The 26,191-nt window shown below is 38.4% G+C and overlaps 1 protein-coding gene across 3 annotated transcripts in view; it reads right to left on the bottom strand.

The window, feature by feature from the left end:
* The window catches only part of Pnpla8 (patatin like domain 8, phospholipase A2), a 61,954-nt gene that overhangs the window by 13,925 nt on the left and 21,838 nt on the right, over positions 1-26,191 (bottom strand). For 2 of the 3 annotated variants that reach the window (XM_087553194.1, NM_001108020.2), the window contains 6 exon segments: positions 19,698-20,823; positions 19,461-19,610; positions 15,873-16,024; positions 9,847-9,941; positions 7,535-7,706; positions 4,596-4,653 (listed from right to left, as the gene is read on the bottom strand). In XM_087553194.1, the coding sequence (XP_087409320.1) occupies positions 4,596-4,653; positions 7,535-7,706; positions 9,847-9,941; positions 15,873-16,024; positions 19,461-19,610; positions 19,698-20,735 (1,665 nt within the window). In that variant the 5' untranslated portion in view covers positions 20,736-20,823. 3 annotated transcript variants of the gene reach the window in all.

Here is a 26,191-nt window from a genome sequence, read left to right as displayed (position 1 = left end):
AAAGTGTGGGGCAGAGACTGAAGGAATGGCCATTCAGAGTCTGCCCCACCTGGGGATCCAGCCCATATACATACAGCCATCAGACCCAGACAATATTGTTGATGTCAAGAGGTGCATGCTAACAGGAGCCTGATATAGCTGTCTCCTGAGAGGCTCTGCCAGAGCACGACAAATACAGAGGCAAATACTCGCAGCCAACCTTTGAACTGAGAACAGGATCCCCAGTGGAGGAGTCAGAGATAGAATTGAAGGAGCTAAAGGGGTTTGCAATCCCATAAGAACAATACCAACCAACCAGAGCTCCTAGGGACTAAACCACAATCCAAAGAGCACATATGGACACACCCATGGCTCCATCTGCATATGTAGCAGAGGCACCAAAGGGAGGAGAAGCCCTTGGTCTTGCCAAGGCTAGACACCCCTAGTGTATGGGGATGTCAGGATGGGAGGCTAGAAGGGGTGGGTGGTTGGGTGGGGGGAAAAATCCCATTAAAAAAAAAGATTCAGAAAGATGCACATTTCTAAGGCAATAACTGATGTAACTATTGGCAATTTATTCTTAAAGTTCAACAAATGCAGTATTTTGGATGTAATTTACAAAAATTTTTTTTCATCTGCTTTGAAAATATTTTATTCTGAGAGTCCATCTTACATTTGCCAGAATGGCTACTGTCAATAGCACAAGTGACACTCATGCTTGCAAAACTGTGGAATAAGGAGAAAACTCTGTTGCTGGTAGGAGGGAGTGCAGACGAGTAAGTACAGCCACTATGGAAATCAATATGGCAATTCCTCAGAAAATTGAGGCTCACTCTACCTCAAGATTCAGCTATACTACTCTTGGACATATACCCAAAGGATGTTTCATCCTACCACAAGGATACCCCATCAACCATGTTTGCTGCTGCTCTATTATAACAGCCAGAACCTGGAAACCCCCCAAGTATCCCTAAAGAGAAGAATGGATAAAGGGTATATTTACACAATGGAATGTTACTCAACTGTTCAAAAAAAGAAAAAATGAGAGCTGCAGGCAACTGAATGGAACTAGAAGAAAACATCCTGAGTGAGGTAATCCAGACGCTGAAAGATATATATGGTATGTATTCACTGTATGTAGGTATCAGTCATTAAGTAAATGATAACCAACCTATATTCTACAAGCCCTAAGAGGATATAGAGGAAAGGAATAAGAGGTAACATGGGTCTGCCTAGGAGGAGGAACTAGAACAGATTTTACAGGTGCACTGAGGGGGCTGGAGGGGGTGGAAGAAAGGAGGAGAGGAGATAGGGCTGAAGGAGGGCATGTGGAGAGAAACAGATGGAGTTGAGGGGCATTTGAGGGATGATATGGAAACGGTGCAGTGGAAACTTCCTAAAACACACAAAGCAATCCTAATGAAGTCTCCCAGTAATGGAGGATAGAGACTCCCAACTGGCAATCTCTTGTCACCAACAAGGCTTTCAGTAACAGGACTAGGTTATATTCAATTGAGCTGTTGGCCAAGAGGGTCCCATTGAAATCCCCAAGCAAGGAGTTGGGGATTTAGCTCAGTGGTAGGGCACATGCCTAGCAAGCACAAGGCCCTGGGTTCAGTCCCCAGCTCTGAAAAAAAGAAAAGAAAAAAAGAAATCCCCAAGCAAACCAAGGCTGTTGCTAAAATAATGGGTTGCTCTCCACAACCAACAGCCACTGACACTGCTGAGGACAGCATCGACACAACTCACTGACCATGGAGCAATTGAGCTGGTGCCTATATGGAGCCTTCAGCCTTACATTTTCATGTCTTTGTACAGTTATTCTACTGGCTTCCAAAAGAAACATAAACACAAAGCTAGCTACAAAGCCTCTGACGTATAATCTGTTCTCCCTGCAAGATATGCTGTGGTAATGGTGGCACAGAACTCGTGGGAGCAGCAGAGCAAATGTCTGATTTGACTTCAGGACCACTCTACAAGACAGAACCCATATCCCATACTGCTTGGGTGACCAAGAACCTGAGACTAGATAGCCCAAAAACCTAGGGTAAAAGAAAACACTTCTGGTATAAAAGAAAAAAGTATCAATAAAATAATCCTAATGGTATTTTGCTATACTCAGAGATCAATGCCTTACTCAGTCTTCAGGAGAGAGGCATCCTCCTGCAGGAGACAGAAGACCCATAGCCAGTCATTATGTAGAGAGTGAGAGGCCTAGGAACACACAGTTCTAAATGGAATGTTTCCATCAAAATCCCTTAGAGTTCAGGGAACTCCTCAAAAGAGGAGACACACTGGAACACAGTCCACAAATGAAGCTGTGTGAGAGGATTTCTGAGACCTTGTAAGTAAACTAAGTAAACAAGACAAAAGTCTTGTAATCTTTGTTCCTCCATAAGATGGGCTGTTCTTGGAATGTGTTCCTCCTGGCTGTAGTGGATATGATATAGTTTATTTCAGATTACTCCTTTCAACTGGCTATTCATTATTCGTTTATATGACTGTATGGGAAAACATGTTTTCACATGCGGCTTGTCCTTAGGATTATATATAGCTTGAACTCATGTTGGCTCTTGAGTGAGACTTTAGTCTGTCTCATTTACTGGCTCCATTTTCCCAGGTCTTATCACCAACTAGAGCAGCAAACTGGGGTGGAAAAGTACAAGATCCAGAGGGGCTGGAGCGTACTAGAAGAACAAGGCTTTTGAATCAACTGAGCAAGGCTTAGATAAACGCAGAGGCTGAAGCGACAAGCACAGGTCCTGCAGAGGTCTGCATTAGGTCTTCTGCATATGCATTATAGCTTTCAGTTTGGTTTTTTTCATGGGACTCCTTTTAAGTTCTTGAAAAAGTGAGTCTATGCCTACTCTTGGGGCACCTTTTCTTCTGTTGGGATGCTTTGTTCACCTCAATGCAATGGACTTTGCTTTGTCTTACTATATTTTATTTTGTTATGCCTGGCTGTTTTCTCTTAGAAGCCTGTTCTTTTTTAATGAGACAGAAAGGGAGTGGATCTGAAGGGAAGGGGAGATGGAAAGGAAGAGGGAACAGAGGGAAGGAAAACTGTAGTCAAGTTTTCCTGTGTTAAACCCAGCCAGGGCCCTGTTTGCTTTGTCATTTAATAAACAAAGGTCCTATCCTAGGTTTCTGGAATTCATGACTCTTGTCAGCTATGGATACCAGCTGGTCACCCACTAAAATTCAGAGGGTCTTTCTATAACTGAGATACAGAGAAAAGAAGATTAGGAATCCTATGGGTGGATTTTGTTGTAATAGCCTACTCTATTACAACAAAAAAACTTTGCAAATGGCTCGTTTTCCCATTGCCATCTTTCTTTTAACCAAAGTTACAATTTCCCATAATTTGGAAGCAAGTATTCAAACAAAAACAGAGGCCCAGTAATCCAGAAGAACAAACAAGAGGGGTAGGTCGGGCACATCCTAGAGTCCTCTCCCAAGGAATGAAGTCATCTCTTTGTTATGGCCTTCAAGAGCAGTGTGTGACCTAATCTGCCTACTGATCCAGTCTCATCCCACATGCTGCCCTCAGATCCTTGGGCCCTAGTCTTTGGGAAAGCTTACAGTTCCTGGAATTCTCTTTGAGCCCTGCATAGACCACTCTCTTTGTCCTTTTGCCAGGAAGGCTCCTACTTACTAGCCTTCACAATGAGGTCTCACAAAGTAGCCTTCCTTCCATCCCTTGAAATGTATGCTTTCAGAGAACTGCTATGATGTTCCACACCATCCATTTCAGGACTACTTCATTTGTGAGACTATTTACTTAATAATCACATCAAGTAGATAGTTCACAGCCCTGTGGCCCCATGTAAGTGTCTAGCTTACTTTACTATTACAGTAATAACTAATACAGTATTATCAGAAACAAAACCACTAAAGATTAACAAATACAGTATACTTACAAAATCGTTTCTATATACTTTGAAAGCATTGTGATTCTAGTAAAGTCACAGCATTATTATGCACAAATTCAGTGCTGCCACAAAGGCATACAGCATTCACAAAAATGGAAGCATAAGAGTGATGAAGTTATACAGCCCAGCAGAGGGAGTGCTGTCTTGATTTTGCATCCTTATAGCTTGCCATTCAAGAGTAAACACAAACCCTGTGGGATTTCTAGGGACATCAATTACAATCCTTAGGCAAACAGCTATTGTTAAAAGCAAGCTAAAACAACTTCAAATTGTGTGGTTTCAAACAAATGAATGAATTACATAGAGGCATACATAAATGATTCAATTTTTAAAAATTAGGATTTATTTATACATTAATATAATCCTGTTGATTTTACATATTATATAAAACTTCTCTTTAAAAATTTAAAATAGAAAATATTTTAATTTTCCTTAAATCACTAGATTTTGTTAAAATAATTATGATTAAAATATTCTATATTTTCAGTCCCAATTCATTTTTTAAACTTTCATTACTTTTCCTACATTCAGAAACAATCTAATAATTATATCCTATATTTTAATAGAATGACCTAATAGATAAGAAATCAATAACATCTATTACAAGAAGTTCCCAAGAATGTTTCTCACAGTACATGTTTCTTTCCAGACTCTGTGACGCTCTGCCTAGGAGACTTTACTCACCTTAGGACATAAGGGGTCTCTTGCTGTTTCAATCATTAGTGCAGATCCAACTTTATCCCTTTAGTAAACAAGAACATATGAGTTACAGCAAAACTACCTCATCTCTTAACAATCAAGGACTATATCCTTGCCTACAGCTTTGTGATTGGGATGTGTAAGCCAAATCAACACTTTCCAAAGATACTTTTGTTCATGCTGCTTTATCATAGCAATAAAAAGCAAACTAGGACATATCCCTCCTTTAAAAATTACATTAAAGAGAAGACAGGAATAAATAATGTTCTTTAAAAATGTATTCTGGACCCATTAGATGGCTCAATATAAGCATGCTTGCTGTCAAGTCTCAGGATATGAGTTCATTTGTAGGAACCACATGGTAGAAAGAATGGTGTTGTACAAATATCCACACACAGATATACACACACAATAATAAATGTAAAAACAACTGAATATACTTTTCAATATATGGTTAATATATTCCCAATATAATAGCACTGCCCTAATATGAAAATGAGCAAAGATCATATCCATAAAATTCACAAAAAGAATATAATAAAAATATTTAAAAGGCTGATGGTCACTAAAAATCTCTCAAACTTACATATTTTTAAAATTAAATTATTTTGTTTTGTAAAATAGAATTAAAACAGTTGGTGCTCGAAGATGAGTAAACCAGGATCCTATTTTTAAGAACAATTCAGCTATATACACATATATCTCAAGACTTACTATTTGAGAATTTCACACATGTGTTAATGTGTTTGGACCAAATCTACCTCGATTCTTTGTCCTCCAAGTCCTTCCCTCTCCCTACCACCACTTTCCCCTCCCAAATTCATGTGCTCTTTTATTCTCAAAACTTTCAAAATAGGTGTAACAATTCTGACAGAGTTTTATGTCTAGGATTTTCCTTTAAAGATATCAGCAGATTTAAGTTGACATTTGAGATGTCCATGTCCATTTCTAAACTACAAAAATAAGACTTCTTAAGTGTCCTTTTCTAATAGGAAATATATGAAACCAAAAAGAAGTTTTAAGTTTTCGGCTATAGCTAATCCTAATCAGAAAAGGGAGAAAAATATAAATTTTATGTATTCATAAATATCCTAGGTAGAAATTCTTAAGAAAATATGATACCATCCCACTCTGGAATGTAGTAAAATCTTGCGAAAGTGCTACTAGTTTTAAAAATTTTGAAAACAAGGGAAAGAATACAAATTTACAAGTATAAAATAATTTCAGCTGTATAAAATATATGAGAAAAACAGAACGTGCTAAGGAGATGTCTCGGCGTGTGAAGCATGAGGCCTGGAGTGCTCAGAAAGCTGAGCATGTGCTTGTAAACTGGGCAATGCGAGATGAGAGAGGCAGAGACAGGTAGATCCCTGGAGTTTCACGGCCACTCAGCCTAGTCTACTTGGCTAACTCTGACCTAATGACAGGATCCTGTCTCAGGCAAACGGTGGAAGGTGCCTGAGCAAGACACTGGAAGCTGCATCTGCACTTGCACACGCGTGTGCATGTACCCACACATGCACAGCCCCCATACAAACATTTATCCACAATCCACACAAACACAAATTTAATCAAGGAAAAAAAAACTAAATATATTACAGGTTACAAAGCTTCCAATAATAAATTTGGGACGATTTAAATTTCTACTTTCCACTTCTAGTTTTGATTTTATCACAATATCCTAGTATTACTTTTATTCTGAAAATAAATTTTAATATTACAGGCTATTTCAGATTAATGACTTGAGAATAGACTGTAAGACATCAAAGAAAAACAATGGTATACAAAGATAATCTAAGTACAATATGACTTATATATATTTTTTTAAAAGAAAAAAGGCAATTACCAAGAGCTAACAAGAGGACTCCACCTGTGAAATTCTTTCCCACAAGCATGAAGACCTAAATTCAGGTCCCCAGTACCCATGACACGGTGTTGGTGTGGACCTGTAATACTAGCACTGGGGAAGTGGCACAGGTGGATCCTTGGGGCTTGCTTACTGTCAGTGTAGGCAAATTGATGACCTTCAGATTTTGTGAAAGACCCTGTCTCCAAAAATAATTAGGGCTGGAAAGATGGCTCAGTGGCTAAAGGCACTCGTTTCACAAGTCTGGCACTCTGCCTTCAATCCCTAGACTACATGAAGAGGTAGAAGAGAACTGACTCCACAAAGCTGTCCTCTGGCTTCTACATATATGCCATAGTATATTCATGTGAAGGTATAAATATGCACTATTAAGAGTCATAGCCTTATTGGAAGAAGTGTGTCACTGTGGAGGTGGGGCTTTGAGGTCTCAAATATATGCTCTAGTCTGGCCAGTATAATCCAGAGCCTCCTCCAGCTGCCTGAAAGAGGCAGAGGCTGCTTTTCAGATTAAAATGTACAACGCTCAGCTCCTCCGGCACCATGTGTGCCTGCAGGCTGCCATATCTCCTGCCATGATGATACTGGACTGAACCTCTGAAACTGTAAGCCAGCCCCAATGAATGTTTTCTGATATAAGAATTACCTTGGTCACGGTAGTTCCTCACAGCAGTAAAACCCTAACCAAGACAATGTCTGCCCACACATCACACACACAATCATAGGCAAATAAATAATAAAAGGGAGAGTGATGGAGGAGGACACCTAGCATCCATCTCTGGCTTCCACTTACATGTGCATGGATCCCCACACATAGAGATGAACATATGAACATATATATCTCTAACACAAACGGAAAAAAAGGTAACTATAATATCTATATGCAAATCTTACACACACAAACTCAAGAATCTGTCACTAGAGCATAACTCACCAAAGCAGTAATAGTAGTTATTTCCAATCAGTGGGAATATTACTTTTGTATTTTCTATAGTTTTTAAACTTCAATATATATAAACAACTATATAACCAAAATATTTTAAAAGGGATTGAAACTCACTTAAGGATCTTTTCCCACGTGTGACTATCATAAAATGCATGGCTCCAACTCATTTTGACGGTCCCGACAATGACATTCTGAGTGAACACATCTGAGCCCAACTTTCGATAGAGTTCCTCACATTCATCCAGCGGCATGTGAAACAATCCCAGCATGAATGCTAATATGGCCCCTGCAAAAAACATTCTTAGTCTTTATCATTAGTGATGTGACTGCTTTTAAAATTTACACATGGCTTTGAGACCACCAACCAGCTGAAATTCTAGCTCTGATACTTTCTAACTGAACTTGGGAAAAAGCAATTCTTAAGGAGTCCCAAGTTTTCCCATCTGTGAAATAGGTATAAATTTTATACTGAATTAAGTTACAGAAGATATCATGGAAAGTAAAACCATGTTTCACTAAAAAAATACAGTGACAACTTATCAAACAAGTTCTCCTTCAGTTTGGTCCTAGAACCAATGTGATGAAAAAAATGGTCTAGGATATCCTTTTAACCAGCTGATTTCACTTAGCAGTTGTAACCGGTGGAACACAGTGCCACCTGGTGGTTCTCCTTGCCTAGCTCCTAGTGGTTCTCCTTGCCTAGCTCCTAGCTAAAGAGGAAAACGAGGTGTTAGGGGATGAGGGGTCAGCAAGACAGGAAAACCCTACTTAACCACTTAAAGAAACAAACAATAATGTAGTTTAAATGATTTTTTTAATTTTTAAAGTTTTTATCTTATGTATATGAGTCTTCTTGAATACATTTATGTCTGCATACCATGTGTACCTGGTGTGCAGAAAAGAACACTGGATCTCCTGGAACTGGAGTTACACACGGTTGTGAACTGAACCAGGTCCTGAAGAATTCAGACTTTTAATCCCCAAACCATTTCTCCAGCCCCCCAAAGTGTATTGTATTGTAACTGGTATCATTCCAGTAAAAGATTAAATAACTGATAACTTAAAAAATGCAATATTATGGATTAAACGATATAAAAATATTTTTAATTTGGAGAATAATCCCAATAAACAAATAATTTGCTAAAAAAATAAAATGTCTTTTTGGGGGGTGGGTGGTGGCAGGGAGTGGGTCTCTCTATGTAACCCCGGCTGTCTTCGAGTTTGCTGTGTACGCCAGGCTGGCATCAACCTCAAGAGATGCTCCTTGTTTCTGCCTCCCAAGTACTAGGAGAGTGCCTTTCTATTCAAAAAGAACTTCTATAAACAGATATTTTTAAAAAAGAATTAATTTTATTAAGTTAGTAAGGACACTACCCTTAAACTAAATATGTACTTGTTGACATCATTAAAATCATAAGTAAAAACCAACTTAGGAATAAACAAAATGGGAAAAAAGATAAATTACAAAGCACTTAGCAGTTAAAAAGTATCCTGGAAAGAAATGTTACAGACACAGAAATCTACATGTTATACAGTATCATGACTGGTCACTGGTTTGTGGGGCTCTACTGTAATACACTCAACAAGAAGCTACCATTAGATGTTTCAACTGACAGGACCACTCAATTTAACAGAAATGGGTAGAATAATGTTTCAAAACAAACAAGCCCATAAATAATACTATCCTTAGGAAAAGTCTCTGACAAGTATTCAGTATCAAATCACCTTTTCTTATTTTAAGAATCACAATAAATTCCATTATATTAAAAGAAATCTGTGAATCACGAGTAGGCCTAGAACTCGAGTTCGTCCCGTCTCAGTATCAAGAGTGCAGGGGTGCATGTGCCACCATGCCTAGCTGCTTGCTGCCTTTTTCTTCACAGTAATTTTGCAGCTCTCCGCCTATCTGGAGATAGATCTCATTTTTCTATTTTGTGAATCTAAACTGAACTTGGGATTGCTTTTTTGTCCTATACATACACCAACTAGCAAAATTTAAAAGTAGCTATTTAAAAATAATATAGGAAAAAACTGCTCATTGATATTCCTTACAAATAGAACTTTTTAGCACCTTTAATTTCCTATTAGCTCAAGTGCCATCTGACTGCCTACGACGTCATCCTTCTACCACTGCCCCTTCAAATGACTACGTCCAAAATCAGGAAATAGTAATTAGTCCTTGCCAATGCAACCAGTTGAAAATATAATAAAAACTTAAGTCATTTTTAATGCTTAAACTTAAAAAGTTACGTATTTATACATATAATCAATTTTAAATTTCATTATACAAACGATTAGTCATCATTAAAGTTGTAAAATTACTGTTCATTACTGTTTTAGAGAAGGTTCCTGATCTCAAGCCTGTGCTGCAGGCTCTTGGTCTGGGACCCACTGGTGGTACAAACCCATCACATGATGATAGCTACCTGTGCTTACACCGCAGATGTAATCAAAGAGCTGATGAATCGGCTTCTGAGTAAGTTCAACCAACTTTCGCAGAGTCTGAAGAGCAACCACACCTCTGTGAAACAGAAAACAATTGATAATTTCTGTCTCAAGGGAAATTCAAGGTAAAGAGTAAAACAATTCTAAAAACTGTTAGAGCTTATATACTGACATGAAAACAATTCAAACTGGCACCAATAAAAATCAGCCGACCAAATTTTAGGATCACTTCAAAATACTAACACAAAGCTTGTGTAATGACAGTGTACTTATACATTTATAATATTGTCTTTAAGTAATATAGATATGACAATATTAGATATATTTTAAAAACCAATTCTGTAAAATACTTTAAAAAACAAGTGGTTCTGAGATACTATAAACTATTTTCTTTTGTTAATATAGCTGGTCACCTATAATTCCGCGTATTTATGTTTCACTGGTCAGATTTTCATGCCACCTTCTTTAGGTTTTTTATTCATTCTTTGAAACAATGAACTTAGAGTGATCTCTATATTAAGAGTGTATGAAGGGTTGGGGATTTAGCTCAGTGGTAGAGCACTTGCCTAGCAAGCGCAAGGCCCTGGGTTTGGCCCCCAGCTCCGGAAAAAAAAAAAAAAAAAAAAAAAAAAAAAAGAGTGTATGAGTTACTATTACTGACACTTTGTTCATCTCTGCATCTTTACTAACGGTAGTAACTAACTTTACTCTTGAGATAATACTAAATAGCTTTACTGTTACTAAATGACAACAGGAAATGTAAAAGCAGTCCAGGCAACTTCACCTTACTTAGGATGTAGCACATATGTTGACAATTTTAAAAAATAATGACAAGTTCAATTCCCAATACATGATGAGGGGTAGGTTGTACTACAAGGCAATGAAGAGTTTCAAATTGTACCTCGATGGGGCTAACAGAGGTCATTTAAAAATATCTAGATTGTGGCAAGACACCAAGTGTTGACTTTTGCTTGCTTGCTTGCTTGCTTGCTTGCTTGCTTGCTTGCTTGCTTGCTTGCTTGCTTGCTTCCTTTTCTTTTGAGATGTAGGCTCATATATAGTCTCAGGTGACTTTGAAGTCAGAGAGATGCCCCTGCTCTGCCTCTCAAGCGCTGGAATTAAAGGTACTGCACTACCACATCCAACATGACTTGTTTTTAAAGCCGAGATAAGTAATGCGTATTTCAGGAGCTATGAGACAATGGCTTGAAAGAGAGCTGTTACATTATAATTCCAGGTAAGACATGAAGAATTAACATGGTGCTATTAAAATAGATTTAACAATATGACATTACCTTTTGCAAAGGAATTAAACATAAACACACATATCCACAAGAAAAAAAAACCTTGAAAATAAAATGTTTAAGTTTTGATTTATGGATTTGTCTATTCTCTTTCTTCCAAATTCTATCTAAGTACATATATGAAGGGGAACAAAGTAACTTTATTTAAATAGAGAAAAGAAACCAACAAAGAATACTTATAAATGAGTTCAGAATTAATAAATATAAGAGACTTGTTTTTAGGGTATACCTAGCACTGTGTAACTAGTGCTTCTTACATATATGAAATAAAAGTCATAATTCTTGGTCTAGGTGTGAAGGCACACACTTGTAATTCCAGCAACTGGGAGACTGAGTTTTAAGACCACCAGGGTTCCACAGTAAGACCCTGCTTCAAAAAAACAAAACAAATCAGACAAATACTATGTTGGCTCTTTTACAATCCCTGAGTCATACTGCTTCAATACAAACCTCCCTTCCTGGTTAGTTTCCCTTACTTTCTTAAACCCAAGTTCTTCAATTGCAGAATGAGGGACTCTGTGTGTCAGCTAACACTGCTCTGGGGCACTTTGCATGTAGGATGACAGTACTTCAGTGACAACCAGAATTATCTCCAGGCACTGCCAAAGGAGGATTTCCTATCTAACTTTCGTACAAGCACACTCCTAGATTTTCCATTATGTCTTCATTAATTTCTTCTCTGTGTGACTCACAAAATATTTAAAGATTAAGCACTTACACAAATCGATTTTATCTATTTTGTTATAATTCCATACAAGTATACAGTGCATTTTGATCACCCTCCCTTCTCCTTCCTCCAATCCCTCCTAGAACCCCCTTCTCTACACTTTCTTCCCTATTTTATTCTCTCTCTCTCTCTCCTCTCTCTCTGTCCAGTTAGTGCTGTCCTCACATGCATAAATAGAGGGCCACCCAATAGAGTATAGGAGCAACGTATGAGAAGCCATAACACCAAAGAAAACCTATACTCCTGTCTCTGGCAGCCATTAATTGCTGATAGTTCTCAGGTAGGGGTAGTTCTCACTAAGGAGCCCTTCCTTCATGGAAGTCTGACTGTGGCTTCATTTTGTGCAGTATTTTGAGCTGACAACTACAGCTACCATGAGTTCATGAGTGCAACAAACAAACCTTGTCTTGTTCAGAAGACACAACTTTCTAACAGTTCTCTCCAACCTCTGGCTCCTATAACTCTCTCTGCAAGATGTTCTCTCAGCATTAGGGAAAGAAGTGTGATATAGATGTTCCTTTAGGAGAGAGTATATAGTCAGTGTGTTCTCCCTAGCTGTGTAGCTTTACATTGACTGCAGTTCACTGCACAAAGAAGCATCTCTAGCATAGGCTGAACACTTCACTAATCTACAAATTGTTAAGTATTTAAGGCAGTTTGTTACTATCTCCATTTAGGAGAACAATAGTAGATTCTAACCTGGTGCCTATGACCTCCTTAGTCATTGACTTTTATTCAGGTTTACTGTACCAGGCATGAGTTTCCTCCTATGTAAAAAGCCTATAACCTAATCAGAAAGCTGCTAGCCAGTGCACCATGTGCGTATCTTGCCAGGTGGGTTATGTAGCTCACAGGGTTCATCTTTGTGTAAGAACATGACTGACTCTCCTCCCCAGCAGCCTGCATAGCACCTTTTGGCTCAGTGAAATCTAGCCAGCAGAGAGGAAACTCCAAACTAATTCAGACTTCATTTGTCCATGTCTTGTGATCAAAATGTATAGTGTGTCCAACACGGGTCTTAACATCAAGCTCTGGAGGATGACCAAGGGAGATGTCCCTAGACTGTATTGACTGGAGGAGGTGTCTGGAAACCTCTGACCAACAACTGGAAGGGAGGTACTCCACACATAGCACTGAACTCTTTAATAACCTATGGCTTCTGCGAAGACCATAATTCTTCTGCCCTTCCTACACGGTGATTCCAATTCAAATACCCTTAGTATTCATTATACCTATCCCCACCCTATCTTCTGTCTTACTCTCCCATCCTTCCCTATGGGGCGGGGAGCGTGGGTGAGAGGCGGGGGGCAGACTAACTCAAGGCTTTCTTAGAGGCTCTGATGAAAGGACAAGAGAACTTCAGTTCTGTGTCCTTCTCCAGAAACAGATATGGCAAGGCCACTCTTAGGCTGGAGCTGGTGCCGTGAAGGAATCAGGTTTTAGTTTTGAGGACTGGTCTCTTCCACTTGGGCTGTGGGAATCAGTCCTTAGGCAGTGGTCCTGGGGTATCCTGTGTTCTCTTGGCCAATATTATCTAGTTGAGCTCTCATTGACCTGGGCCATTCCCCTGGACACTGTATTTAATAAAGCTGCTTGGTATAAGTCATCAGCTTATGTAAGACCTCCTGGACCCCACTATTGTTGTCTTCTTTATTTCTCATCCTCGGTTCTCCCATTTAACCCCACTGTTCAGGATCTTGACTCCTTTGGGTCCACATCACCTCACCTTGCTTGCAATCTGTGTTCTAATATCCTCCCTTAAGGTCTTCCTTCTCCTTGCCCTAGTGTCTATGCTTTCTAGTTTCCTGGCTTCTATAAGCATTTCATGTTAACAACATAAATCTAAAATCCACATATGAGGGAACATGTGACACTTGTCTTTCTGGGTCTGCATTTCCTCAATCAGAACAGTTTTCCAATTTCATCCACTTATAAGCAAATTTCACAGCACTCCATTTGTACATTATGATACTTCACTGTCTATTCGTCAGTCACTGGGTATTTAGGCTGTTATAAATAATACAGCAGTGAGCATGGATGAACAAGTATCTCGTTCACAGACTTCAGAATCTTCCGAGTGTATGCCTTGAAGTGCTACAGCTGAGTTATGTGGCAGATTGGTTCCTAACTCTTTTTTTCAGGAATCTTCATGTTGATTTCCAGTCTATTCCAGTTTGCACTCCTACTGGCAGTAAATAACTAATGTCCTTTCCAAGATAGGTACTGTAGCTTTCACTTTAAACAGCAATGTTGATGACCTGTAATATTCTTTCAGATGAAATGTATTAATTTTAGACACAGTTAATCATTATAAATTTTATGCAGCCCTATCACTTTCTATGCCTGCCTTCACTTGGCTTTGCCTTCCTTGACAGCATTCACGAAGATGCAATCGCACATTCTGTTTTTACTACTCTTCTCTTTTCTCCTCTAAAATAGAAGCATTATCAAGACATGAGTTTTGTCTGTTTTGCTTCCAATACCTAAATGAGCTAATATAACTTAGAAGGCTTTCAACCAGCTAACTCGAAGAATGAAGCTACCCATCCTAACTCCCTGAACTTAATGATAAAGGGGACGCTTCCTGCTTTTTCACTTCTTAAGTCTTGGGACCAATTCATCACTATTTTATATGACACCCATATGTAATCTTAGTTCCTGGGAGGATGAGTGAAGAGGATCACCATTTGAAGATCTGATTGAGCTACCATAAAACTCTGTAACCCTAATAACAAAATATTCATCAAGATACCATATCTTTTCTCTCTTCACTTGAGTCTTTTTTTGGCAATTGAGATTCTGTTTACTATATATAAGCTTATATTCAACATGCTCAAAGCAGACCTCTTTTCTAATACCAGTCATTTCTATCACTGTAATTCTGTTCATCACTCACAGGGTTTATACGTAACATGATCTTAACTGATTTTTACTATATCCAGTCTCATTTTCTTCAAAATTTTCATATATATCTTTTCTTCCTACTTCAGAACTGTCACCGCCATTATCTACAGTTAGTAATTAATTGCCTTATACCTAGATTCTAAAATAGCTTCCTTCTCTCATGCACTGCTTCACTTTATATTCAAGTCAAAGTGTGAAGGACTTGTGACAGGAGAACTCTGAAATGGAACAAATGGAGCGCTGCTGGTACACAGCAGTGGACGAGGAGAGCAAAAGTCAGAGGTAAGGGGGAAAGACAAAGGAAACACAAGTCTAACATAGAAAATTCCAGGGGAAATGTTCAAAAGACAAGGCCAGAAGTCAGGTAAATTATGATAAGTAAACTATGAAAGAATAAACACAGATGAGGATCATAGAAAATAAGAGTTTGTTTGTTTATTTATTTATTTATGTGTGTGTGTGTGTGTGTGTGTGTGTGTGTGTGTGTATGTATTTGTTTTGGTATTGTACCAAACTGGCATGAGGGAAGACAAGGAGAAGCAACAAGTTGATAGCCTAGATTCTTCTATCCATCACTTTATTGAAAAGCTATACACCAAAAAAATTAAGTTAAAAAAACACTGTTAATTTTTTTGAGAATGTTTGGTAAGTTCCTAAAGATGAAATCTGTAATATAAAAAAGATTAAGTCAAAATAAAAAATGATCCAAATATATGTCACAGTATAACTTTTATATTCATAAAAAAGTGGCTTCATGTTCTACTTTTAAATTTTGATTATTTTTTAAATATTTCTTAAGATTTATTTATTTTATGTGTATGAGTACACTGTAGCTGTCTTCAGACACACCAGAAAAGGGCATCAGATCCCATTACAGATGGTTGTGAGCCAACATGTGGGTGCTGGGATTTGAACTCAGTACCTTTGGAAGAACAGTCAGTGCTCTTAACCACTGAGCCATCTCTCCAGGCTCCTTAAAAGTTAATTTTATGATAACTATGTTAATCATTTTCTTTAAACTCTAAATCTCAATGAAACATGTAGTCTTAAAAACCATTTTTTGTAGCCTTACCTTGTTCCTCCACCATCAATCGCGAGGATTCGGATTCCTCTGCCTTTCACTGGATCTACATAACCAATTAAGGCCAAAATTTCTCTAACTGCAGCCTGAAGAGTTTCATCTTTAATTTGTCTCAGCCGTAATAAATATGGGATAATTTTTTCCTACATTGAGAAAAAAGATATTTTGTTACTTATGTCAAACCAAGAAGGAACTAGCATGGGAACATACTTGTGGAATCCCAATATTAAGGAGATAGATGAAGGGGAACTTGGAGTTCAAAACCATCTTTGGCTAAACAGCAATATCCTGTAACAAAAATAAAAAGTATTTTTAGCTGGTATGAGAAGATTGTAAAGTCAAAGTGTGTTTATTACTTTCTCTGTAATTAAAAATTATTACTTTATGACATGCTAATATCAATAACAATTTAGCATACGTTTTTCCTAATTTGAGGGCAAAAAAATAGCCTCTGTCCAAGTATTTTCTTGAAATGTACAATGTTTGTCATAATTTACAAATACATCCCTATAATCCCAGCACTCAAGGGTTTTAAGGCAGGAGGACTGTGAGTTTAAGGCCAGCCTGGGCTGCAGAATAAACTCCAGGCCAGCCTGGATTACATAGCAAAAGAAAAAAATCCAATACTCATATAGAAAATATAATCTCTTAATACAATTAGTAATAATTTTGACAAAAAGTTTGCATAAATTTAAGGGAAAATCTGAGTTGTGAAATATTCAATAAACTGAGTGATTTTTTTTCAGTGTTTTATTCACTGTTTTTCTTTCTGATCAGCCAAACTGAAATACTATTGTTCTGTTTTATAATTTATTGTTGTTCTGTTTGTTTAGCTAGCACTGAGCACCAAAGGAAATCTCAACAATATATGGAAATCTGAACAATGGTAGACATGCTGAGAGCAACTAGAAAAGCCTGAATGAACTCAAGAAGATGGCCCTTTTAACCCAGTACAGAACTGCCAAAGTAGCCCAAAAGTAGCTTTCCACCAAGACTAGGAAGGATAGTTGCTGCCTAGAAAGCTGATAAACTCACTCTGTTTCCTACAGGCACTTGCTGATTCTGGGAAGACACAAAGGATAGCAAAGCTGGACTTGGTTTAAAAGGCCACAAAGGAACAAAGAACCCAGCTCAGCTTAGCGTGTGTCCTCAAGGGACTGGGGTTTCACCACATGGCTGATTCCAACTTAACACAGCAGCGGAATTCTCAAAGTAGGAGAGAGTAGGGGAGGGGGAAATGCTAAACATAAGCTTTCTGAAGAAAAAAAATATTTTGTATTCTTACGTTTTAGGACCCAAGGCATGGTGGCAGTGTAAGAATACACCCTAAAAACAGGGAAAACTAGATGCCTTTCCCAAATTCTAACCATCCTTAACTCAGTTCTGTCCAAACTTACCGAAGGTTGTATGTCATCTGAAAAAAGAAATCTAGAACTTTTTGAAACGCACAATGCCCAGTATTCTGAAAAGTCATGGTGTATATGTCAAGTCAGTATCATAGTCAAACACCATAGTTAATTCTCCTACTAGGATTACCAAAAGATGTTTAGATCACAGGAACTTTTATAAAATTATACCCAAAAGTATCACATACTTATAAATTATCAAAATAAGCCTAATTAAAGATATATAGGCACTCATGTTGAGGAATTTTTAAATATTGAAGGAAAATAAAGGGCAAATTGATACTTAATTTGCCCTAAACTGTCTTAGTTATTCAATGCAATTCTAGTATAATTTTATTCTCCTTTTTGATTAACTTTAAAATTCATATGGGAATATGGCATGTTAAAACTAGTCAAAGTAGGGGGTGTCGAGATGGGTAAATGATTAAGAGCACTGGCTGCTCTTCCTAAGCTCATGTTTCAATTGCCAGCACCATGTAAGTTTACTGCCATCTATAATTCCACAGGATACTAAACTCATGTTATCACAGACAGACATATAGCAAAATACCCATAAAGATAAAAATTTTTTTTCCTTTCCTTTTTTTTTTTTTTTTTTTTTTTTTTGGAGCTGGGAACCAAACCCAGGGCCTTGTGCTTGCTAGGCAAACGCTCTACCACTGAGCTAAATCCCCAACCCCAATTTTTTTTTTTTAAAAAAAGAAGAAAAATAATAGCCGAGCTAGGAGGCTACAGAGATGGCTTAGTGGATAAAAACATGTACTCCTCTTGCAAAGATTCAGAGTTTGGTTCCAGCATCCATATCTGGTGGTTCCCAACCACTTGTACCTCTAACTCTAGGTGAGCCAATGCCCTCTTCTGGCAACTTTACTTGCATGTACATACACCCACATAGACACACATACATATACATAAGTTTTAAAAATCAAAATAAATCCTGTTTTTTTTTTTAAAGAGTAGATGAACTAACATTTTAAGGAAGAACAAATTTAAGGGGCTAGATTAAGAGCACTAGCTGTTCTTCTAAAGGATCCAGGCTCAATTCCCAACACCCAGATGGCAGCTCACATCTGTCTCTGTAGTTCCAGCCAGAAGGGATCCAATACCCTTACATAAACATGCATGCAAGCAAAACAGTAATGCACGTAAAACAAACCATTAAAAATGGCCAAAAATAAAAGACTCACAAGACTAGACACTATGTTTATTATAAAGCTAAAATAATTTAGGAAGTACAATGTTGGAGCAAAAATAGCTATATTAGCAGAGTCAAATACTACATTCAGAAATAGATTATTTATAAAAATGTACACATGTATAATTGCCGCATTTATGACAAGTTTTTTCCAATAAATGGTCATTTGTTTAACTGGATGTGTATATTAAGTATCAAATCTTCTTCCTTATACAGTAAAATCAAATCTATTCTAGATGCACAATACATATGGGTGTGAAAGCCAAAAAGATAATTTTAGAAGAAACACAGAAAAATTCTTATGCAAGTAAACTTAGGGTAGACAAAGAGACTCATCTTCTGTAGTCACCTAGCTTATCTTTAGATGGTGTATTTAATGAAGTCTAAACTTTGTTCACTACTGCATACATTAAATACTGAGGCAAGGAATGCTCATTGCTTTACCAATTCAAATATTGGTTCAAATTTTTGGACTTCAAATGTAAAAACCTCAGGTGGGATTATAAAGTAAACAGCAACAATGGCTTTCCATATTATGTTTCCTGTCTTTTGTTTTTAGACAGAATCTTGCTAAATAGCCTAAGCTCGTCTCACACTTATGATCCAAATTCTGGGATTAAAGGTGTTGACCACATCTGGCTATTTCCTATCTTGAAAAGTGATTACATTGTAAAAGTAGCTGCACTGCAATTAATAATTTGACAATTATGAGGCAATGCAACTAACACACTTAAAGTTATGCTCCACTTTTACAAAGGCCCAGCTCAAAGTATAAATATTCATGATTATAGCAGAATTTATGTCACAGAACAAAAGGAACTCATTAGCCTAATGTATATCATAAAATGAGACAATTCCTGTATATTGTATGATTTAAAAGAATAAATTTTTCAAAAAAAAAAGGCTTTGCATTCCTGACTTTAAGAAGTTTATTTGAATTTTTATTTCAAGACAAATATTAGATAAATTAGAGATTACCTTGACAGCCACTCCTTTTCCTTCAGGAAATTCTAGAAGATGAAAAGTCAGTTCTTCAACCCTAGTAATACAGAGCTTTGGGTCGGTTGTTCTTCTTAAGGCCTGAACTAAGGCTCGAGTTCTGTTATCAATACTCACTCTTGCAATAATCTATAAGGTCATATGAAACATGATTAGAAGATGAAGTGATTCTACAATGGCTAACATTTCTTAAGCCCACACTGAAAAACGACTTGCCTTTTCTCGCTGAAGTAACACACGCTTTTTCTCCTCTGCTTTTTTGTCTTTGCAGATAGGCTCATCAGTTTTAGAAGGCTCTTCTTCTTCTTCAGGTTGACTCTTGGGATCAGACTTTAATTTGGGTACAAGTCCACCAATGTAACCACCAACTAAGGCTTGTACGCCTTCAGTGGGACGAGAAAGGAAGTTAGCAATACTTTGTTTTGTAGATACTGGGAGAGCCTCAGGCAGCTGGGTAGAACTGGAAAGTTTGTCTTCAACATTTAGGGGAGGTCCCGAGTCTGGCCTGTCTGTCAAGATGTCAGGGCTAGGAGAAATGGATTTACTTTCTTCAAGGCATGGTTTGTCCTGAAGCTGTCTATCTTCCTTTATTTGAGACATTTTTTCCTTGTTTTTGAAGTATGAATTAATATGATTTGCTAAAAAGTAGAATGACTCTCCAAATCTGGTGGTAATTCTGTATGCGTAATGGTAAAGGCTGTGTTTATCTGAACCTTCTTCTTTATCTGCAAAGTAACTTTTCTGTTCTGCAAAAGAATTCTTTTCTGCTGATTTATCACTATAGTTTTTCAGAGATTCAATGGCTTGCTTAACATTTTTTTGTTTTAACCATCCCCTATCTGATACTTTTCTGAATATTCGAGAACTTGGCTTAAACTGAGCTAACCGTGAAACCATTTCATTTTGACTGCCAAAAATAGCCTTTGAAACAGAATTCAAAGTACTTTTAATACGGGACATATGAATGCTCACTTTTGTAAGTCCCTTGGGAGCAGAAGTGCTAAGTTTCACAATTCCAATATGTACACCATGGTTGCTTGAAGAGTGCCAGTGTTTGCTGCAATGTGCTTCACTTCTGTTCCATTTACAGCTTTTCTTACTTGTGTGAAACTCTCTGTGTACATTGACATGGTTCATGCGCCAATACTGTTTAGAACACAAGAAATTCAACTGTTTGCTTCTCTGTTTCCCACAAAAACTTCTTGCATTATTAAGGAAGTAAATATATATATCTAGAGTTAAATTAATAGACATAACTTAAAAATCTTTATTTTCTATGTGACATTCTCTCATTCCACTTCTGAATGCTTCATTTAAGAAATTCCGTAATTCATGGTCGTACCTGATATGGTTAAAAAAAGATTAATTAGCATTCAAGTTAAAAATCAAAGTTAAGTTAATACATATGACTTTATACCACAGCAACAAAGCATCTCAAAGAAAGAAAGATAAAGCTGGAGAGATGGTTCAGCAATATAAAGAACACTTATTGCTCCTGTTATAAGACTGGGTTTAGCTCCCAGTTCACAGCTCAGCTATGAACTCCCAGTTCCAGGGCGTCAGGTACCCTTTCCAAGTTTCCAAGGGCACTGCACAAATAAGGTACACTGACATATGTGCAGGGATAACACTCAAACATATAAAAAATACATGAAAAATTTAAAAGATGGATTACTGGATCCTTCCTGTTTCTCCGTCTGTGCCCAGAGCTCACCATGTGCCACAGCTCTCGGTACCCAGATCCCACCAGGAGAGAGCTGGTCTCCCAGGAGTGCTGACACACATGAGAGCACAGGTGAGACTACCACTTCTGCTCAGAGGACCCAGCCTGGAGCCCTCAGGACACAAGATCGGCAATTAGTCTAGGACAGGATCCTTCGTGTTTCCATCTGCCCCAGGAGATAACTCAGTGCCACAGCTCTCTGGACCCAAATTCCACCTGGAGAGAGCTGGTCTGCAAAGAGGGCTGAAACACAGACATACAGGGTCAAGCCACTGTCAGAGACAGCAAGACCACCTAACACCACAGATAACCAGATGGCCAGAGGCAAGTGCAAAAACCTGAGCAAGAGAAACGTAAGCCACTTGGCATCATCAGAACCCAGTTCTTCCACCACAGCAAGTCCCAGATAAGACAACATACTGGAAAAGCAAGATTCAAATCTAAAATCACATATCATGATGATGGAAGAGGACTTTAAGGACACAAGTGTAGAGGGCCGCAATAACATTCGCCACCACTAGATGGCGCTGGCTTCCACTGCGCCCCACATGGAAGGCCAGGATACCCTCCGCCATTACAAGATGGCGCCAGCCTTCGCCGCGCTAGCCGGCCCCCTTTCAGGAAGTTAACTGTGCGCATGTGCAAGAGTGCCTTCGTGTCAGGTCTTTGCCCACTCCGGGGCGTGCCTTATGAGATCATGGGTAAACAACCAATCAGGTGTGGATGCGCTGCACGAGTGTTTTATAAGCGCGCCATGTTGGCGCGGCGGGGCTTTTTCCTCTTCTAAGATTAATAAAGTTGATCACAGTAAGGATTTCTAAATGTCCGCGTGCTTCTTGCCGGCGGAAAGTCGCGCGCGGGACATTTGGTGCCGAGAACCCGGGACACAAAAAAGCTACATCATCACCAGTGCCAAGAGGAAGCCCCGTTTCACGGAAGAAATCCAGAAACTGTGGAATGCAGGTAAAACTCTGAGAGACCATGTTTAGCCTTGATCTGTTCCAGCTCAGTCCTCTGCCGGACGCAGCAGGAGCCGCTATGGTTACTCTGGCAGCCCTCGGGTTGTTTCTATTGACCTTTGAGTTTCTAGTTACCGCCAAATGACATCAGAGGGCGCGTGGGAACTGCCCAGCTGTAACAGCAAAGCGGAGAGTGTTGGGGGAAGGGCGAGGCGACAGAGTGTCAGAAACAGAGGGTAGTGAAAAGTTGCAACGAGAAAAGGATCCTGACCGATCTCAAGCACCAGACCCTTCCAATTCGGAAGCGAAAGATTGGGGAAAGAACGCCCTGGGTGAGGAGAAGGGAGGAGATAAAAGGAACACAACATTTTGGGAGAAAAATTTTGTCTTTGTGCCTGTTAGAAGTGTGCTTAAGCTCCAGCGCCGGCTCTGGGGACGCCGCGTCCCTGCGCTGACACAGCAGCTTTACAGAGTCATACTGATCAGATTTGATAGAGGTAGACCGCCTGAAAATTTATTCAGGAAAATCAAACAAAAGGACATCTCAGTGCCCGTGCACAGCCTGATGGAGTTAATGTAATTGGGTTGTGTGTAAAAATATTCAGGGCTGTGTTTCACTTCCATACCATTGGCGAATGTCGGTCGTACTGCTCAGATAATATATCTCAGTATCTTACAGGAATTGGGTTTCAACACGTTGGTGGACTAGTCCAGGAATTGAGACAATCCATCGCCCATATCGACTCTACTCGAGTGGATAGTCACCGTGAACACCATCTGTTTTTTTCCCTATTTGTCTATTGTTTGTCTCTGGTGCACCAGGATGTCCCATGTCTGTCAGTGTATGTCTGTGGTTTTTATTTCTCGTTGTTTAAATGTTTTATGTTTCATGTTCAAAAGAAAAAATGGTAAAAACTTTATCTGCCGGTCGTGCACACTTTGACTTGGTTTTAACTCGTTTTAAAAAGGAACAAATGAATAAAAAACAATTTCAATCAGGTCTTTAGAGCCCTGTGCCTGGAGTCAGGTATCTAGATTAGCTGGAGAAGCTGCCCAGAGGCTAAGTGTCTACACGAGCTGATCTTAAAAGCGCCAACAGCTTCTCAGCCTCTTCATACAAGAGTTGATAGCTGTTTCTCTTAGAAAACTCCCTGACTTATTACTTGACTCAACAGGTGACAAGGTGCTTCTCTTAAAATTCATAGCAAAAAGGTAAAAATGGTGTTTGGGCTAAATATTAAAGATAGGTGTAGCCACTTCAATTTTGTTTCTCATTGGTTTTAAATGTATAAATATGCTCTACTTGCCTTGGTTATGGACTATTGGCTTTCAAGTTATTAGATATGGTTAAAAAGGGTATAATATTGGTAACAGAAAGTTGACATAAAGCTGGTAATCTGGATGGAGTCATTCTAGATAGCGTGTGACATGGGCCAACCTAGGGAGACAGGTCTAAATTGAGGTAATGTTTTTATGGAATTCTTATTCTAGGAACCAGGCTTCTAAAAGAATTTAGGACATTGTCTCTTTGTTGAGGTATTGGAGACTGCACCATCCTGCGTTCATATATAAGAATTGACAGTCAAACTTTGTATCTGTATTTTAATGCTAATTCCACTGCCCCAAGAACAGTTGCCTAGCGAGTTTTGCTTTCCAAAGTTGTGGTTTACCCTAAAGCTATCGGTATTTTTATGCTAATTACCACTGCCCTAAGGACAGCTGCCTAGTCACTACTCAGAACTCAGGTGACCTTGTGGCTGTGTTCTGGTGTTACAAAGAGAACTTAAAGATTGTGATTTAGGATTGCCAGTGTTACATTGACTAACTCAAACTTATTTTTAATTAAGGAAAAATCAAACAGGTAGAGATTGTTACAAGATTTACGAAGGATTGATGAGGTTTTAGAACTTGTGAGAACATTACAGCCAGTTTACTTACTCCAACTGCCATTTCAGGATAGATTTAGAGGATTGCTATCAGCCTCATATTAGGTAATTTTGTTGCTTCTTCAGTGTAAGAAGTTAGAACTTAAATCTTTCAATGTATATGGAAATTTTTACTACAAACCTTTGCTCTCAAAATGAGCTTTAATATTTGGGGAGTGGCTGTTACACTACTCCAGATAAGAATATTTGAAGCTAATTTTAAGCTTCTAAGGATATGTTAATTGGCCAAGTACCTCACCCTACTAAAGGACTTAGGTCTTTGTTATGCACATTGGAGATAAAGCTTCAGCTGTGTTAGTACAGAGTTGTGGACTAGAGTCATAAAAATATTTTAAATAGAAACCTGGTAAAACATATCTTATTTCCAAACAACAGTTAATTGGTTATTACAAAATACTGATATTTGGCCTACTACATATACAAATTTTTCAGACGAGATTGATAATTTTACTCTTTACATGCTTTTGTACTTCCTGTATATTTGTGCATACAACCCATAGGAAATGCGCTTACTGTATTTATAGGTGGTTCATCTAATGAAAAGTCTACAGGTATGATTGGATTACTTGTTTATTCTCTTGAGTTTCTATTGCTTCAACACAGATTATTAAATTCCATAGTTTAGCCACTGTTTTAAAATCAAACTTTCTATTCACATACTGATAGCCAATGTGTGGCTTGTGGTTTACAATTGATTTCAATTACTTAATGCTTTATTAGAGACAAGTTTTCTACTTAAAAGCAGTGAGTGATTTCAGTGTAAATTGTCCGACAACTTACTGTCCTTTCAGTGCTCTGGCTCAGACAACTAAACAAAACCATAAACCCAGCTCTTTGAAAATGGTAATGGAGTTGATAACACACCCTCACAAAAAGAGAAAGACTCCATTTGCTTACTTTCAACTCCCAGCCTCACCCTGCCAGCTCAGGGATTTCTAGCAAGACTGAATCTGGACAATATTTACAAGATTTGACATTTCTAATTAATGCTTATGTTTAGGTAAATAAAGTTTGTGAGGTACTAGAGAAATGGCTTAGTGGTTAAGAACACTAAATACTGTTCCTTTATAGGACATTTAAGAACTCAAACTAGATTGCCTGGACTCTTTAACAAGGGAGGACAAGATTCCAGACAGATTATAGGCCTTACATAAAAACAATTAGTGAAAAAAATCTCATTCTTTATATATCCAATACAATAATGCTGGAGACAATAATTTGGTATACAAGTCAATTTATAAATACAAGTGCTCAGTGTCCTCAATTTAATCCTTGAGGACTTACCTTAATAAATAATATCTTTACTCTATCTTAATAAATAAAAAGGGGGAGTTATCCCTGTATACTAAATAATGCTCCTTTTATTTCAATTTTAAAATTTTGGATGCCAAAGTTTATGGCACCCTACAACTAGGCATACTTCTGCCTAGGTGAAATAGAGAGATCCACTTATTGACATGATCCTGTCCAGATATTTTATATGGGGAAGAGGGAATGTTTGTGTTTTTTCTACAGGATGCTACAAGAGTGTGCCAGCTGCCTGAGTGGTTGCTGAGACTTGCTGATCCTGGTTGCATAAAGATTCAGCTCTCCTGGTTCGGGTCCCTGGAGTCATTCCTCTGCCCTGAGAGGAAGATAGAAGATTCCCCTTCATCCTTTGTCATCACAGAGATTTTGCCGTTGCTGCAGTCAGTGTTACCGCTGCGTGTGTCCTGTCCCACTATGGCCTGCTCTCTGACCCTCTGTACACTGCTGCTTGCTGGGGAAGACTGGACTCCAGTCGTTGTTGCCCCCGTCATTTTCCCTGGTGACTCTTGCTGCCTTAACTGGTCATTTTACAGACTGTAGCTTTACAGGGATGCTACCTGCTTAAAGCTACAGTAGACTGGGGAACTCTGTCCTGATTATACAGATCTCAGAAATGGTTCCATTGTCTGCTGGTTGTTCCAGAGAAAAATGACTGATCCTGAACTGTCCTAGAAAAGACCTTGACACTTTCGCTGCTATTGTAGCAGCCATTACTGCTGCAGACATTGTGTCTGCAGTGTCTGGAGTTATCCTCCCCCAATCTATTGTTAGACA

This window comes from Rattus norvegicus, chromosome 6, assembly GCF_021556685.1.
Source record: "Rattus norvegicus strain SHRSP/BbbUtx chromosome 6, alternate assembly SHRSP_T2T, whole genome shotgun sequence".
Classification (NCBI taxonomy): domain Eukaryota; kingdom Metazoa; phylum Chordata; class Mammalia; order Rodentia; family Muridae; genus Rattus; species Rattus norvegicus.
Note: the sequence above shows the minus strand (reverse complement) of the source record. Positions and strands in the feature narration are given on the sequence as shown.